Source organism: Dermacentor andersoni, chromosome 7 (genome assembly GCF_023375885.2).
Source record: "Dermacentor andersoni chromosome 7, qqDerAnde1_hic_scaffold, whole genome shotgun sequence".
Taxonomy (NCBI): domain Eukaryota; kingdom Metazoa; phylum Arthropoda; class Arachnida; order Ixodida; family Ixodidae; genus Dermacentor; species Dermacentor andersoni.
In genome coordinates, this window is record NC_092820.1 from 124,999,953 (window position 1) to 125,017,452 (window position 17,500).

General features: G+C 47.5%; 1 protein-coding gene across 1 annotated transcript in view; it reads right to left on the bottom strand.

Moving 5' to 3' along the window:
* LOC126534665 (phospholipid-transporting ATPase ABCA3-like) overlaps positions 1–17,500 on the bottom strand; it is a 130,955-nt gene that overhangs the window by 13,037 nt on the left and 100,418 nt on the right. Inside the window, exons 17-24 of the mRNA XM_050181927.2 lie at positions 16,603–16,805; positions 14,694–15,003; positions 11,946–12,099; positions 8,994–9,119; positions 7,703–7,960; positions 6,287–6,543; positions 3,788–3,949; positions 1,950–2,108 (exon numbers count right to left, since the gene is read on the bottom strand). Coding sequence (XP_050037884.2) covers positions 1,950–2,108; positions 3,788–3,949; positions 6,287–6,543; positions 7,703–7,960; positions 8,994–9,119; positions 11,946–12,099; positions 14,694–15,003; positions 16,603–16,805 — 1,629 coding nt within the window. The remainder of the gene's footprint in view (positions 1–1,949; positions 2,109–3,787; positions 3,950–6,286; positions 6,544–7,702; positions 7,961–8,993; positions 9,120–11,945; positions 12,100–14,693; positions 15,004–16,602; positions 16,806–17,500) is intronic.

The following is a 17,500-nucleotide window of genomic DNA, read 5'->3' on the forward strand; positions in this document are numbered from 1 at the left end:
CTTCTCTGACCGGTTTTAAACACGCCTCACGTCAGGAACAATTAGCGCCATTGAAAACTTGAGGCAAAAAAAGAAAAGTGGGACTCCTAATCCTCCTCCTCCGCTCCACACTCTCCATTAACCCGAATTGCCGACCGGACGATAATCCGGGCCTCAGCCATACTGGGACGCGTCGCCTATGCCTGACCAACTCGGGCCAAACTGACAATCCCGTACACAACTGAATACAATGATATCCCACCGGTGCGCATGGTCCAAGTCGTTGGCAACAACCGGGAAGTCTGCCTTCGACACCTTCGCAATCGCGGAAGTGTCAATGAGACCTGAAACCCACTGCTCACCTACCCAGTGGTACCCGATGCCTCGAGTCAAAGGAACACCACTGCGGTGATATTACGGAAGTTTAAAGCTCTATACATATGTACTGGTACGAATTCATATGTATTCCCATTTTTCATCGCAAAAGATACATATAAACGAATCATTAAGTACACGTGGACGCGCATGGACACGTAGACCGATGCAAGCAAATACGGCTGTAGGGAACAAGCATCTCTGGTTTTCTGACTCAACGCATGGTATGGTCTGCTTGGGGGAGCATTGAAGCACCAACACAGATGCAGTGTAGGTCAAGTGTTCTGTCGTATTTAAGAGCCTGAATATTTCTGTATGAATGGCGACAATCGTCTTAGTTCTAGACACATCCATTAGACGAATATGTCGTATGTTGTCAATCCAACGTGGGCAGATCGATTTAGCAAGCTGGCACCGCCCCGCTTTACCCCTTGTAAATGCTAACGCTGACAGTAATTCAAGCAGTCGCTGACCTGAAAACAGTTTTAACATTCCTGTTGGTCACAGCATATGCTACCGCGCATTGACTGTAATACTGTATGACTTCGCCACGGCTGCTTGCAACGTATTTACGTACAATCAGCTTCAGTTGAAACGCAAACTAAACATAACTGACCAGCATGCCCATGCCGAGTAATACTACATGCCACTGGGACGTGCAGTCGCTGTGTCGGCTGGGACTCCGCATTGAATAACTTGAAATATACGTGTTGTAGAGTCTCAATAAAGTCGGTGTTACAGATGAAGAGGAATCTGAAAACGCCACAAACGCATTTAAATATCACTCGAATTGTTCGCGTTTGAACGGGTGTTTATCTTGCTTCCGTTGGGTTCAGGTAAACTAAGAACTGGTGATGGTCTTTTTAACAAGATCATAAAAAAACGTGCACTCGGACTTGTTAACCTGGCGTTATATCTGTGATTAAACTCGGTGCATGATAAGCCTAGGCACCGCAGTATTTGCATACAGTAGTTTTGTACACATCTCACTCAACTCATCATTATTTCCTGTTAAACCTTATGCATTGCCTTTGTCCACGCGAGAGAGAGGTAACAATTAGAAGCCATGTGACCATCCGCGTATCGCCAGCTACCGCTGCTAGCTCGGTAACTCGTGGACACGCCACCTCACGTAGCTGACCACTTTTCTTTAGATTTGCGTCACTTTTCCGAGTTTGGTGGCGAGTGAACAAGGCTTACGGGTGGAAGCCCAAACGTTTAAGAATTTTTAGGCAACCCCATTTTGGTCGGCGTTCTTGTTTTCTTCCTACTACACCGTTACTTCCCGACCAGACGAGATTTCGTGAAACCCTTGATTTCCTTTGGCAGGTAACTTGTATAGGTAGATAACGTACATTTGTTGTATCAACAGTATTCGGGCACAATTTGTTGTTTCACTATCCATTTCTGTAGAAAACAGAGCCGCCCACCGGCTCATCGGTAGAAGTAGTACGCACGGGGCTACATATGTGCCGAATTGTTGTGTCAATGTTGTCCTATATGTGAGCTATACAATGTCCCGGAAGGGATCCCGAAGGAAAAAAAAAACTTCGTTAGAAAATAGAAAAAAAAAGCAAGAAACGGGCAACACTCACGCTTGAAGGCTGCTCAACGATGGAGGCGGTGCCAATATAGGCGTTGCCAGCGTGCGGCACGATCTCTCCCGTCAGGATCCGAAACGTCGTGGTCTTTCCCGCCCCGTTGACGCCGAGGAGACCGAAACACTCGCCCGAGCGCACGGTGAAGCACAGCCCCTGCGCGTCGTGAGTGAGCGCCGAAACACGACGATAAATGCCCAAACGCTCGTCAGTACCCGATTTCGTAAGCGACATACTCTGCCTGCAAAGCAGCATTAAGTTTGGTACAAAAAATTAATACGGGGAACGCTCATGTCTGCGAGAGGGGGCAAGTTTAACGGTATACCCATCACACCTGGCGCAACCAGCGTGGGTGCGATGAGTACACAACACGCATCTCCAAAAATGTTGTCCTTTTGGCTTCAAACGGCTCTGTGACTTCGCAAAACAGGGTCACCTTCAGCAACATATTGTGCTCTGAATTCACCAATTCGCGATGACTATACACGTATGGGCTCCATAAGTTCATTCACCACGTAAGTATACACCGGTGCAAATAAGTGGTGGGGATGGCAGGATAGAAGCCGCATAACGGCAGCTTGACTGGTTTCCGCCTCTACGTGAAAACCAGTGCCTTGTTGCTCAGATTTGCTTAGAAGATGACGAGTGCTTGAAAATGCAGACAATCACTTATAGACTGCGGCACAAGAGAGCTTGAAGCCACAAACACGAGAGTTGGACGAATAAATGTCCTAACCATGGGTGTGTGTTCTGGCCAGCATTGGAGACAGTGTACGTTGACAACCGAGGATGCAGCTTCGAACCCAAATAACTAAACGCTCCCGGAAGTAGACTCTGCAACGTGGCGCCGCCTCGCGCCTATCGCTGTATTTTAACACTTTGCATGTGCGAACCTATTGAAAAACATAACGTAGCTAGCACTAAGCGCGTAAGAAACGGTGGCTACGTTTCCTGTACGCAGGCGACCTTCCCGTTAACTTTCGGAGCCTTCTGCTCAGCCGCCATGTTGTTTGGGCAACAAAGTAGATCGCATTGTTTTAGAGACCTTTTCTCCATGGGCGCTGCCACATCGCGTAGGCAATGGCGCCATCTATGGGCTGCAGTCGGCATGCTGGCTTGGGCGAGCATGACCTCCGAGATCGCGCTCGCTGCCACGTTTTGCTTTGGCCGTCCCATTCGGCGCGCACGCCCAGCTGCCGCGAGGTGGCGTCGTTAGCCGAGGGCATTTACAATCCTGTAAAGTGCGCCTAATCATACATCTAAAGCAGAATAGATTGGTCTTATTATACATCACTAGCAAAATGTAGCGCTATTCGTGAGCACGACAGTTGCACAACCCCCGCAAACAATTTCTCTTAAGCTGTAATTTCGCGTACCAACTTTGTGTACTTTAGATGCTCTAACAGATGCACTTTACAGAACTGCGATATCGCCTCTTAAGCCCGGTTTACAGATTTGCCCACTCTCTATTTCAGTTTTTTTTTTTTTGTCTTTAGATTGCCAATTTCCGGCAGTTCTTGTAGAACATTCCAAGCTCCGAAATCAAAAAGCTGCTTCCCACAGTTAGATGTATCTGTTAAATGCAGCACATTTCATTCAGTTTGGCTCTGTCATTGTCTGTCATTTCTTCGTTTCAAGAGCGTTCGAATGGAAACGTAGGAATCGACGGTGGGGTAAGGCTTCCTTTAAACTCAGAGTCCATTTCAGGGGTCAATACCCCGGTCGCTTTCCAAAGCATTAATAAGGTTTATCGCCACCACCACCAAAGCAGCAAATTAAATTCTATTTGTATCGACTCTGCATCTCCAGGACGAAAGGACGCTGTAGGTACTTGCCCGAAGCACTACGTTGCTCTCAAAGTAGCCGTACGACTTGTGCAGACGACGAACGACCATCACGGGCCACGAGGTTCCTGGCGTGACTGGCAGTTTTCCCGACACGACGCCCTCAACCACATTGTTCTCCTCCTGCACGTCGCTGTCTATCAAACCGTGACCCTGCCAGGAGAAAAAAAGAAGAGAAAACGTCAAACAATCTAAACCGCAAGAATCAAAAGTTGCGTACGGTTATCGGTAGCTGACACTAAACCGTAGGTCGGTAAACGAGCGGATACTCTCGCGTACTTACCGTTATTTTTGTGCTTTGTGTACTCGCTAGTACTACATGCGCACTCACACTCGGCGGCACTCACCCACGTTTCCGCTCACGCTCACCAACATTCACTCGCGTTCACATTCGCTTCCAATAACATCACCTACCGGCACAAACTAACGCACGATCATACATGCGTCCACTCCCCCCTCGTATACACTCACCCACATACATGCTGTCGTCCGATCACACTCGCTGACTGTCAGTGACGTTCATACGTCATCTCGAAAACATCACTGACTTGTGTTCGTGCGCACGTTAAACGGTACTCAAAGCCATTCATCTCACCGATGTGAGATGAACATGTGGTGCGAACATGCGATATGGATAAGATCGTGGTTTTAGCAAGTAAAACCATAAAGGTTTGGTAAGGCTCAGTAACAAAGAGAGAATCAAAAGCATTAGGAGAGAGGATTGCGCCACGCGATTTGTGCCCAATGCATCCGTGCAACGCGTTATCGTCTAGTCAGGCGCGTGGTATCCTTTAGTGCTCCGGTTGTGCGGGCGCAACTAATACGGTAGATCAGCCGAACAAGGGCAGATCGATTAAACGCTACCGGAAACCAGACATTCCCGGCCAGCACGCTGTCTGTCGGAGGTTACGTGATCTTCCTGCAAGGCGCGCGGTGGGTTTTAGAGCTCCCACTGTGCGAGCACAACTAATAGGGAAGGTCAGCCGAACAAGGGCAAATCTATTAAAAGCTGTCGGGAACCAAACATTCCCGGTCAATACGCTGTCTCTCGGAAGTCACGTGATCGTCTCGTAAGGCGTGCGGTGGCGTTTAGCGCTCCAGCCGCGCGGGCAGAGCTGTTACGCCAGTGCAGCCGCACAAGTGTACATCGATAAAAAGTGCCGGGAAGCAAACATTCCCCTCCAATACCCTGCCTCTCAGAGGTCACGTGACCGCCTCATCAGGCGCGCGGTGCGATTTAGCGCTCCAGCTGTACGGGCAGAGCTATTACAGCAGAGCAGCCGAACAAATGCACATCGGCTAAAATCTGCCAGGAAGCAAACATTCCCAGCCAATACGCTGTGTCCCAGAGGCCACGTGATCGTCCCGTTAGGTGCGAGGTGGGATTTAGCGCTCTAGCTGTGCGGGCAGATCGATTTACGGCAGAGAAGCAGCACATGTGGAGATCAACTGAAAGCTGCCGGAAACCAAACATTCCCGTCCAATACGCAGTCTCCGAGGTCACGTGCTGCGCCCATACTGCGAGGGGAAGAAGCGAAGGGAATGGCTGCACGGAACAGTTCGCTTTCCAAGGCTGGCAGGATGACGTAATGCCGCTCTCTCGTAGTTTATTTCCTTCTTCGATGCCAGCGAGCCATGAGGGTCTACAAGACTATTTCCCACCATTCGACGCGCACGGGGGCCCAGAAGGAAAGCCGGCACGACGTCAAAGGAGGTTGGCTTGCCGAGGCTAGCAGCCCGACGTCACGGTCCCCTCCCATTTATTCCCCTTTCCTCTTAGGGCAAAACGGGAAGCTTCCGAGAGTGTCTCGTTTGTAAACAGCGAAATAGTCTACAATGTGTCTACACGACTTTTTTTTTATTTTTCACGTACATATAGTGCATCCTGCAGCTGTTTTGATGCCAGCGCGGCACAGCCAACTGAGGCATTTGGTCATTTTCTAACCGCATCTCTCAAAGGCAAATTTCGTGCGAAATTTGCCTCGAATACGTTAAATTATGGGGTCTTGCGTGCCATAACCATCGTATGATCATGAGGTACGCCGTAGTGGGGGACTACGGAATAATTTGGACCACCTAGGTCTCTCTAACGTGCACCTAAATCTAAGCGCGCGGGTGTCTTCGCATTTAGCCCCCATCGAAATGCGGCCGCCGTGGCCGGGATTCCATCCCGCGACCTCGTGCTTAGCAGCCCAAGACCACAGCCTCTAAGCAACCACGGCGGGTAGTTGCCTCGAATAAACCGACCGACCGACCGACCGACCGACCGACCGACCGACCGACCGAGCGAGCGAGCAAGCGAGCAAGCGAGCAAGCGAGCAAGCGAGCAAGCAAGCAAGCAAGCAAGCAAGCAAGCAAACAAGCAAGGGAGCAAGCAAGCAAGCAAGCAAGCAAGCAAGCAAGCAAGCAAGCAAGCCAGGGAGCAAGCAAGGGAGCAAGCAAGGGAGCAAGCAAGGGAGCAGGCATGCAAGAAAAGCAACAGGTCGCGACCTTCTTCCCTTCCGTCGCGGCTCGGTCTGCAGCATTGGCAACGGTGTACTGCGGTGCGGCCTGCGCCGCCTGGTACGCCTCGTTGTCGAGCGCCGTCAGCTCCCGCTCGAGTTGCTTCCTGATGAATTCGAACGCGAGCAGCAGGAAGAACACCGCGCCGCCCTGAAACGCGAGCGCGACGACCTCGTAGTACGCAGAGTAGGGGTGCTTGTCGAACGGGTGGATCAGGTAACTGGTCCGGTTGGCACTGTACATGTCTGCGAGAGAAGAAGACTCTCTTATCGCACACGCATACAGTGTGCGTCTATACTATACTCGTGCCAAAATTTAAATAATATATGTGTGTGCAGGTGCTACGTAGCTGGACGGAAGCAAGATGATTATGTTCGCTGTCAGTTGTAACAAGTGAGAGTATATTTTGTATTTCTCCTAATTGCATGATTAGTTCGTAATTATTCAACTGCTCGAACGCTACGTCCAGACCCAAAGGAGTAATGATAAAATTGTACGCCGTCCTGAAAATAATTCCCGATCAAGCTTCTTATCCCTCAGTACACTCTAAATTAAGAGCTTTGTTGTTTTTTCCAAGCTTGAAACAAAGCCCCAATAAATACGAAAGAGGAACCGATCCAACTGCGTATTGAACAAGTGAAAGCTGGATCGGAAATTTTTCAGGATGATGTACAATTTTGTCAATGATATTTTTGCTCTGAATATTTCGGCAGCTGATTAATGTTTGATAACTCATTATGTAATTGGGCCAAATGCGAAAAATAGTCTGAATTGCTCCAAGCGGCGGCAAACAATGTTACCTTGCTTTTTTTCACCCACATGGCACATGCACAGTTTAAAATTTTTGGCTCAAGTTACGCGCGAAACATGGCATACCTGAGCGGGAAATTCGTCACGCGGGAATCTGCCCGGCGCTTAAAGATTCGTAACTCTGCACCGAAGCTCATATCGCAATTTTGCAACGAACACCTGTTAGAGAAAGCAAAGCGGGTTTGCAAGAGGTGTCCTCGAAAATTAGTCGTATGCTTCAGAGGGGCACATAATACATCAAAGTGGTCTGCGTTAGATGTCTCAAAAGCGGCAGAAAACAATATGATGATGATGATGATGATGATGATGATGGTGATGATGATGACGATGATGATGTGAGTTTAGTGGCGCAATGGCCAGAAGTGGCCAAAGAGCGCCAATGCCGCGAACAAATCGCTCACCAGATTACACCTTTTCCCTCGCAAATGCAACAACACTCGTCAAATTCGACGCAGCTGACGCAGACAAAAAACGATTTTTGCCCGTTGCCGTGCACTTTATAGACGGTAGCCCTACCGAGCTGCAAAGATTTGTAACTACTTTTCCACGCGTCGTCGCATGTGGTACACCGAGCGGGGCGATGTCGATACTCACGCTCGCAGCACTGCCTGAGCGACAGCTTCGTCTCGGTGACCTTGATGTTGCACTGGCTCTCGAGCTCGGCTCCCCCGAGCTGGCAGACCGAGCTTTCGGCGGCCAGCTGCAGTACCTTGGTCATCGCGCGCGAGTAGGAGCAAGAGGGCAGCAGCCGCACGGCCTGACGCGCCGTGCCGATGACGAAAGACACGGCGGCGTTGTTCACTTCTTCCGCGTAGTGCTCCATGAACACCTCGCCCAGGCAGCCGACGGACGCTGGGCCCAGAGATGTGCGCGCGCGATCCAACGCAGCTCCACCGTTACAAGGCGGCGTTCAAGATGCACGCCCTAGCGACGCTTGCCTCCTAGACACAGTAACCGATCACCGAGGCTACCATGGTTCTCGAGAGATGGCATGCGGCTGAAGCGATTGCGGAGCCGGAAGCTCGTCCTTGCCACCCCGTCCGCCGAGTTTCATTTACTTGTCATAATTAGTTAGTTCACAGTTAACTTGTAAACGGTACAGAATTCCCGTTTGCTGACAATACATGGACATCTACGGAGGTGGTATGGCTACAGAAAAAGGCTGTATCTCTTTTTTTATCCTAACTATACCGAAACAAATTACATGACAATTAGCCGCTAAGACGACTATAAGATTACGCCGGGGTTTCAGTTACTTCTTGTGGTTATGTAGTTGACAGTGAAGTTATGTAAATATTGTGGAATTCCCGTCTGCTGTCAACACATGGGCAGCACACGGACAATACACGGACAGTCCCGTGTTTGTCCGCTGGAATAAAACTCTAGTCCTTCAGAGTTTCATTCAGCTAATTAACTAGGAAGTATGCTCAATCGCAAATTACCAACAAACGTGTTCTGTTTCGTGCACTCCTTCTGACTGCGCCCCGCTCAACGCATATCGTCCCTCGCGTCGAGGCTCGGTCTAACGGCCACCTGCCTCTAAACGGCGCTCCGTCGCAGCTGCGTCGACAGCACCTGCGTCTTTAGAGCGGCGTCGTAAAAGCCTTTCGGCGGTCGCTCTGTGCATGTATGACGTAGTGCGTGACGTAGTACGTGACGTAGTGCGCGACGTAGTGCGTGACGTAGTGCAGTCCCGATATTTCGGTGTATTTCGCATAAATGGCACATGCATAATTACATGTATAGTTACGTACGAACAAAACTCTATACCAACATAATTTACACCACCATAATAGCTTCGCTGGTCAACCACCTTCAAAAGGTGGAATGGCTTCCTAACTTTTTTTAAAAAAGGACAGCTGGGTGCTGGTGATTTGAAGCTCACATAAGATGAACGTGACGATGGCGAGCGTGGAACAGCCTTGTCCCGGGTTATCGAACAGGAACGACGCCAGGTAGATGCACGGAAGCGCCGCGTATCCGTGCAACAGGTTCAGCGAGAAGATAAGGCCTGTGACAAATAGATAAAGGTTATTGCAGCGAAGACTTTCAAATGTTTTTAAAAATTACTCGTGGTAGATAGCACAATTCTAGTCAATGAATTGGTCTGCTCGAAGTGGCGGACATTACTCGCGCCAGAAGTTGAAATGCATAATCGACTAATTACCGACATTGTCTACATAAAATTTTAACTAATTACCTCATGGCACATAATGCAATTTACAAATCCTAGCGGGTGAGACTGCAATGCACATCCAACCGTCGTCGTTGCTCAGTGTCTATGGTATTGGGCTGCTGAGCACAAGGTCGCGGGATCGAATCCCGACCCCGGCGGCCGCATTTCGGTGGGGGAGAAATGCGAAAACACCAGTATGCTTAGATATAGGTGCACGTCAAAGATCCCCAGGTGGTCGAAATTTCCGGAGTCCATCACTACGGCGTGCCTCATAATCAGAGTGGTTTTGGCACGTAAAACCTCATAATTTCATATTTTTAATGCACATCCACTTGTATATAATTGCGTGGATGACACCATTTACACGATATGCGCCGTCGAACCTGCAGTAAAAATGCACTGTCATTCCACTCACTTTCTTAACAAACACCATTTTATACAATTAGGCACAAAAGTAACTGGAACGCCAATGCATTTCTCCGCAAAGCTCGAGAATAAATATCTCGAAACTTGTGTCATCCTGAGAATTCGGTTTAAGTGGATCCGCCTTGCGAGCTCCCCGGATAGAAATTTTAGATTGCAATATGTGCCATAAGGTAGTTAGTCAACAATTTAATCAGTAACTTTTTCTTAAGTAGTCGATTAAGCATATCAATTATTTGTGCAAGTAATATCCGCCTCTTCGAGTACTTACGGAATAGAATTATGCTAATTGTCACAGGGAATCTAAAAAAAAACATATTTTGCAATTGTTGGCTGAAACGCCCGGCATGTCGTTGCATGCTTCGTGCTACAGACCAGAATTGTTTGCTCTCGAAACCACATATAGAGCAAGCGCACTTAATCTCGAAAGCCGTCGGCCTTATGCCGGAATATTAATGTTGTTGAGTCATCGCTCGGTGCAAGACAAGCTTACTGCATGCAAAATAACCTTAATGTTATTGCCAATTCTACATCGAGAGAGACTCGTCTAATCGCATTGCGCACCCTAGGCGAAAGGTTTTCTACATTCTAACTCCAACTTTATTTACTCGTGAGTAAATACTTGCACAGCGTATGTATTCAGAAGGAGATCCCGCAGTACATGACTGGTAGGGGACCCGTTGTTAAAGATTTTATTGCAGATAAATGCAAATAATGGCGAGAAGACAGGGCAACGTATTTTAAACGGTAAATATACAGGGTGATCCTTTTTAACTTTTACAGAATATTTAAAAATCACCTGTAGCAGATAGCATAATTCTCATCCACTAGTTCGAAGAGGTGCACATTACTAGCACGAGAAATAGAAATACATATTCAAACAATTTTTAAAAAATCAATAATTAACTTCTCAGTTAATTACCTTACGGCATATATTGCAATTTACGAATTGTTGCTGATGAGCTTGCAAGACGTATCCATTTGAAGTTAATTTCAAGGATGACACCAGTTTCCAAATACTGTTTATTAAAGTGTGGAACGAAATAAATGGGCGTTCCAGTTATTTTTGTGGTTCAGTGCATGAAAGGACGTGTTGCTAAAAAAGTAGGTGGAACAACAGTGCATATTTAGGGCACGTTTGATAGCGCATATCTCCAAACTGGCGTCATTTTGGAAATCCGTTATAAGTTGACGATAGTGGTATAGAAAGAAAGTTAAGTGTGGCTCCATGACCGAGGTATAGCGTGTAGGTATAGGCCACTACTCAACTGTGGCCACCATGATGAAACTTATCAAAATTTTGCTCGAAGTTTGTGTTTTATTATACATACTAAAACATCCCATTTGTACGGAAACTACTTAAAAAATATTGGTATTTACTAATACCGACTATTCAATTGGAAAACTGAATCGATTAGTGCAATACGGGGCATTCTTTCTTTATCCTTACAGAATTTTAGAAAAATACCCATGGCACGTAGCACAAATCTAATTTTTGAGCTAGATTAGTCTCAGAAGCAGGCATTATTTGCGCAAGAAATCAAAAACGAATATTTGACTAATTCACGAAGATTCACCAATACACTTCTACACTAGTTACTTTACCGTTTATGTATTGCAATTTACGAATTGCAGCCGATGACTTCGAAAGACGTACGTGCTTGGAACAAATTCTGAGGATGACGCCAGTTTCCAGATACGCATTCCGAAAACTTGAGACGAAAAGCATTGGTGTTCCAGTAACTTTAGAGCTTCAATGCATAGAAACGCATTTTGTTAAAGAAGTCTGTGAGAAGCACCGCATTTTTAATGCAAGTTTGACAGCGCCTATTTCAAAACTGGTGCTTGATTCTAAATTCCTACCAAGAGGGCGTGGTTTATAAAGTCGCCGGCTTCAATGGGTGAACTGCAATATTTGCCCTAAATTTATTGCTAATAAGATTATCATTTTTTATTATTCAATTTTATGCATTTTTATTTGCTGTACGTTAACTAACGTCCGCCTCTTCTAGCAATCCAGCTGAATTAATAGATTCGTGCTATATGCCACATACGATTTAACATTTCCTTTACCGTTAAAAAAATACCTCGGTGTATCCAATTCATTTTTCAATGTTTTCGACCATTAGCACACCTACCCCAGCGACCAGGTCACGTCCTTGAGCAGTCTTCGGGTCCCAGGAGGATAGAGTTGAATATATTCTAGCACACTCTATAGAGATGCACGCAGTGACTCACTGATGTCGGTACCGGAGAGCGCGCCAGCCTGGAACAGCCACAGCGGAGGGAGTACGCAAAGGGCGGTCACGATGTAAAAGAGGAAGTCGAAGACGAAGTTGAGGACCCAGTAGAGGAGCGTGCTCAGGCCCGTCAGCAGGTGCAGGTGCTTCACCTGCGAATGACGACAACGCAATGGTTCGGGCCTGTGCGCGCAACAAAATTTGTTTTTGTTTTTTAAAAGTTCCACCACATCGGCGATTTAGCGCAGCAGTTGCCCGCTTAGAAAACACGGCCGCCGATACAGCTGCAGGTACTGTTAAGGTCCACGACGCAACTAGAACCACGACAAAGGGCGAGCGATATAAGGTGGAAAAGGAACAGTGACACAGTGACCACGCCGAGGAACTTTAGTGAGTCAGAAACATGACAAACCGCTGCTTCAAAGTGTTTGGCAGATAAAGAACGGAGAGCAGAACACAACGACCCTGACTCAATTCATAAGCGGAAAGTTTGGACAGCTTGGGATTCATTTCTGGCTGAACATTTGATAGAAACACCGTATACGCTGCTCGGACAGTTTGGACAAGCCGCAACGAGCTCCGAAAGCACTTACATGTCCTTTGAAGCTGAGGCCTAAGCTTCGTGTCGTCCACCTAATCACCGTCTACGATATCTGCCGAAACAGAGGTTTGCTGAGCAGCACCGGCGTCATGCATATTCATTGTAAACCCGGAGGCAACGGAGGCAGCTGAGGCAAGCAATGGACGCGTCACCACGTGATCAAACATGGCGGCGCCCACGGGATCGCCGCGAAAGGAGTCGATACGCTCTGCCATGGTACGGCATGACAGACGGCTGGAACGTTGATCTCTCTTCATGACTACCGTGGAGTTATTTTTTTTCTTTATGATTGATGGTTTTGATACAAAGTTTACCGAGCCTAGCTAACAGTTCCGTTTCAATTAATTTTGATTAGAATAAGAAATGCGAATGCGGCGAATGTATATATTTAGCAAAGGTTTATAAGCCAATAAAGGATCAGATGAAAGCCAGGGGTACGCGTGTCCACATACCTGTCCTGTTCGTGCTTGGTTATCGTGAGCTACGTATATGAAGTGTGTACGGAGTCAAATACGAACTCGCCCAAGCCGTTAGATATCAAAGGCCAGCTGAAACAAAAATTGTGGCCCTAGTTACCCATAGCGTAAACAGAACAGCCTGGGTGAAAAATTTTACGTTTGTAACACGAGGGAATGCGTCACAGAAATCGTTGTTGCGCCCGAAATGCGAAGCATTGATTGCGTTAGCAAATTATTATACAGCTATACCAAATAAAGTTAGCAGTTTTATCAGCTGCATAAAATGCTGTAAGCATGCGCATTTGCTTTCTAAATTAATTAATACGCACGTTGTCGCGCGCGCACTGGCAAACATGAACCCATCGCACTCGATCACCGCGGGCACTCGCTGTTAGAATGCTGGCGCGATGGAGAGTGGCAGAAGCGGCGAGTGAATTCTCCTTCGTGCTGCCTCTCGCTCCAACGCGAACTATAGGCGTACGAGAACACAACACAGCTATATCGGGCCGCTTCGCCTTTGGAACGACCGTAGATTACCTCCGAGATGCTGCGCCGGATAAAAAAGGAGCTGCGCACTAACCTTTCCCCTCCCCCTCTTCTAACGCGCGCAAATTTCTCTCTTGCGCGCGTGAAAAGACGGAGTGTAGCCTCCCTGCTTTCCTCCGTTGCGGGCGCGAGAAGCCGCCTTCCTCCTCGACTCACCCTCGCAAGCTTCCCCACGCGCCTACAGCCTTTGGCGCGTGGTGGCGATATTATCGCACTTGTACTTTATACAGAACATCACGGCGACGGCGGAAATTCGCCTGCAGTGTCCATATAATTGCTGTTATATCTCTAACTATAACTGAGAAGAAAGGGGGTTAACCGAGGGGCCCGATTTTTATTAGTCATAGCATGAGAAGCCAATAAACATGACACCAAGGACAACATAGGGGAATTACTTGTGCTTAATAAATGAAATAAAGAAAGTATAAATTATTGGAAATTAAAGTGGATGAAAAAACAACTTGCTGCAGGTGAGAACCGAACCCACAACCTTCGCATTTCGCGTGCGATGCTCTACCAATTGAGCTACCGCGGCGCTGTTTTTCCATTTACTTTATTGGGTATTTATGTGTCATAGTAGAACCCTGGGAGTGTTCGCCAGCGCCACCATTCACAGACCTTGGGGGCGGACGTGGAACGTCCTTTTTGCCACAGGCGTCACGAGGTTGTGGGTTCGGTTCCCACCTGCGGCAAGTTGTTTCTTTCATCCACTTTAATTTCCAATAATTTATCGTTTCTTTCTTTCATTTATTAAGCACAAGTAATTTCCCCTATGTTGTCCTTGGTGTCAGTGTTTGTTGGCTTCTTATGATATAACTGCTATTATATATAATTGCAGAAATTATACATTTTTCAGAGACTCAGAACACGAGCTTCCTCGGCATGACCTTCGAGATTGGGCGTCGCCCGCGGCACCCGCGGTGCACTAAACGATATATCGGAGGCGACGTGCTGGGAATTACGTCATGTGTGTCAGTGGCTATAGTGCACGCGTAGTCTTAGGCGATTTTTTAAATGCTGCTAATAAGCAAATTATAGAATCGCCACACTTACAGCTTAGCCATACAGTTACCTCCGCAGTGTATGCTATTGACTTATGACACATTTAGCTAAAGTGAAATTTCGTAGCAGTTGGACTCACCAGCAGAGCCCTCTCGGCGATCGGGAAGAGAACGAAGTTGCTGCACATCAGGCTCGAGACGAGCGGCAGGAAGACGGAGCGGAGCACCTTGGGCAGCACCTCGCGGTACGTGTTCTGGCTCCGGATCTGCTCAGTCTCGGCCTTGGTCGACTTGACGCCCTGGCCGTGAACCTGGCGCGGTGGTGCCGCCACGTTGAAGCTAAACCTGGCCTTAAAGTTCTTGGTGATGTTGCGCAGCCGCGCCGTGTTGAACCCCGTCATCACCAGCGGCGCCGTGTGCTGGATCTGGCCGTTGTACCACAGCACGGTCCTGAGCGAAGGCAGCGGACGCGGGAACCAGAGTACCGTCATAAGCCAGCCAGCCAGCCAGACGCACACACGCACGCACACGCAAGCACACACACACACGCACGCACACGCAAGCACACACACACACGCACGCACACGCAAGCACACACACACACGCAAGCACACACACACACGCAAGCACACACACACACACACACGCACGCACGCACACATACACACACACACACACAAGCACACGCACAGAGAGAGGGAGAAAGAGAGGCAGGTACAGACAGAACACACACGGACAGAGACAGACCAAGCAAAATATAGTGAAATAATTGAGATGGACAGACGAGCAAGACGACGTCGTGCCTTTAGAGAAGACAGCGCCATTATTTGAGAAACAAGCATGGCGGTGCCCGTCGGCAGTTGTCGCAGTAAATGTGCTCAAGGCCCACAGTTTCTTTTTTCTCTGAAATTTCGCAACGCCGATGCCCTATTCCGTGACAATTGTCATCGGTTGCGCTGCGCTGTGCATACCGATGATAACGGTTACACAGTGGCGTCTGAGCTAATGACCAATGACGAAGGAAACAATGAATTTTCTTCTTTCCTTTTTTTTTTTTCAATAACCAAAACTCGCAACTCGTGTGTGTCTCGAAGGAGGCAGCGCGAAACCGGCGCAGCGGAACAGACGGACCGCTGGCGTTGAACAGGCAACCCTGTCTTAGCACCGAAATATGTCAGTCAAGTGTATGGTGCACTGTTATCTCTCTTTTGAACGTCGCTATGAGAAATGACAAATAAAATTTCAGCGTACAAAAAAATAACAGCTAGAGTGATATCGTGAACAAACATTAGAAAGAACTCGGAAGCAATCTTTTTTAACTTGTTTGAGCAGTAACTTGCGCATGTAATGCGATCCTGTACAAAGGGTTGCGCAGACACCACATATTCTTAAAGGGACACTAAAGTGAAAAATGATTTCTTCTGCATCAGTAAATTACCGTCCTACAACACCAGAAACACCACTCTTGCAACGCTAATACGTTTGGTAAGCCAGAAAAAGCGCAAGAACGAAATACGGGTGGCGACGCCTACTTAAGTTCCCGCACCTGGGGGCTGTGACGTTTTGGATTTTGACGGCATATTCTAGCGCCTACTAAATATATATAGCGGTACACATTGACTACATTGTGTTCTAAAGGAACCAAATATCAAACATGGCAAGTTTCGGGAACCTGTATTCAGCGAACGTGGCCCAAATGCGAAAACATACTTTGGCATCCCTGACGTCACGCTGACGTAGCGGCGCTGGGGTATTGGCGCGAAATTCAATTACCGATACGTGGACCTTCATTTTCTCATCTAATAATCAAACAATTCTTTTTTTAAATGACTGCCTGCAGGGTTCTCAACCAATGCTTCATTAGTCTAAACTGATTTAATGTTTCGGTTTAGTGTCCCTTTAAGTTTTGACCGGTTGTCCGGATGATCTCGTTTCGTTCTCCCAACGATGCCCGGATAACGGCTCTGGCTTCTGGCTCCAGGTCAACTGAAGGTCGCCGACAACGGGAGCTAAAAGCATTTCACGCTTAAACAATACGATGCCGCATACCCGGTCGCCTTAGTCATCTGGTAGCCGAAGTGCAGGTTAAAAACGTATTTGAACAATTTGTCGCTGGCAATGTCCAGCAGGTACGTGTTGATGTCCGTGGTCAGCGGCAGGTGTTCCACGGTGTACTGGATCGCGGGACGTAACATTGGCTCCAGGATCTCCTCCCGAAATTTCTGCTCCTCGGAGTCAGTTTGCGCGAAGCCCTGCGCAAAAGCATGGTGCTTTTATTCATACATACATACATACATACATACATACATACATACATACATACATACATACATACACGCACACATGCACAGTAAAGTTTCGATTTAACGAAACCAAAATCTCACGTAATTATTGAGTCAAATAAATGCCTTTGATTCCCCAGGCGGGTATTCATAGAACAGAATGAGTAGAAAAACACGTAGCGACGAAGTTGACTCTACTTATACAAGGCCATTTATTGAGTAATCAACAATGGCCGAACAAGACGTGTTCGGCCACTGTCCGCAGGTACTGTTTCAGAAAACTATTTGCCCACTTTTTTGGCGTACTCCGTACTCGAGGTCTTTGTATTTAATTTGTTTTCGACGTCATAGTGCTGACAGCGTACTGACAACTCTCTTGAAAAATTCGTATCGTAGGGCACGTCAATTGGTGAAAATCAACATTTTTTTTTTTCGTTCTCACGCATGCCCAACTTCGAAATGCTTTTGGAGCAGAGAGTCAAAATATCTATGTCCCTAAAATATTGCCGCACTTACGTGCCCGGTGGTGATTTCGGCCCACTTGATTGATTCATTCTTTCTCAGAACAACGGTGTAACAACGATGTAAATGTTACGTGCCTGGCGTATTCAAGTGCTTGAATGAGTAAAGAGCAAGGCGCAATAGACCAGGACAGAACAAGAACA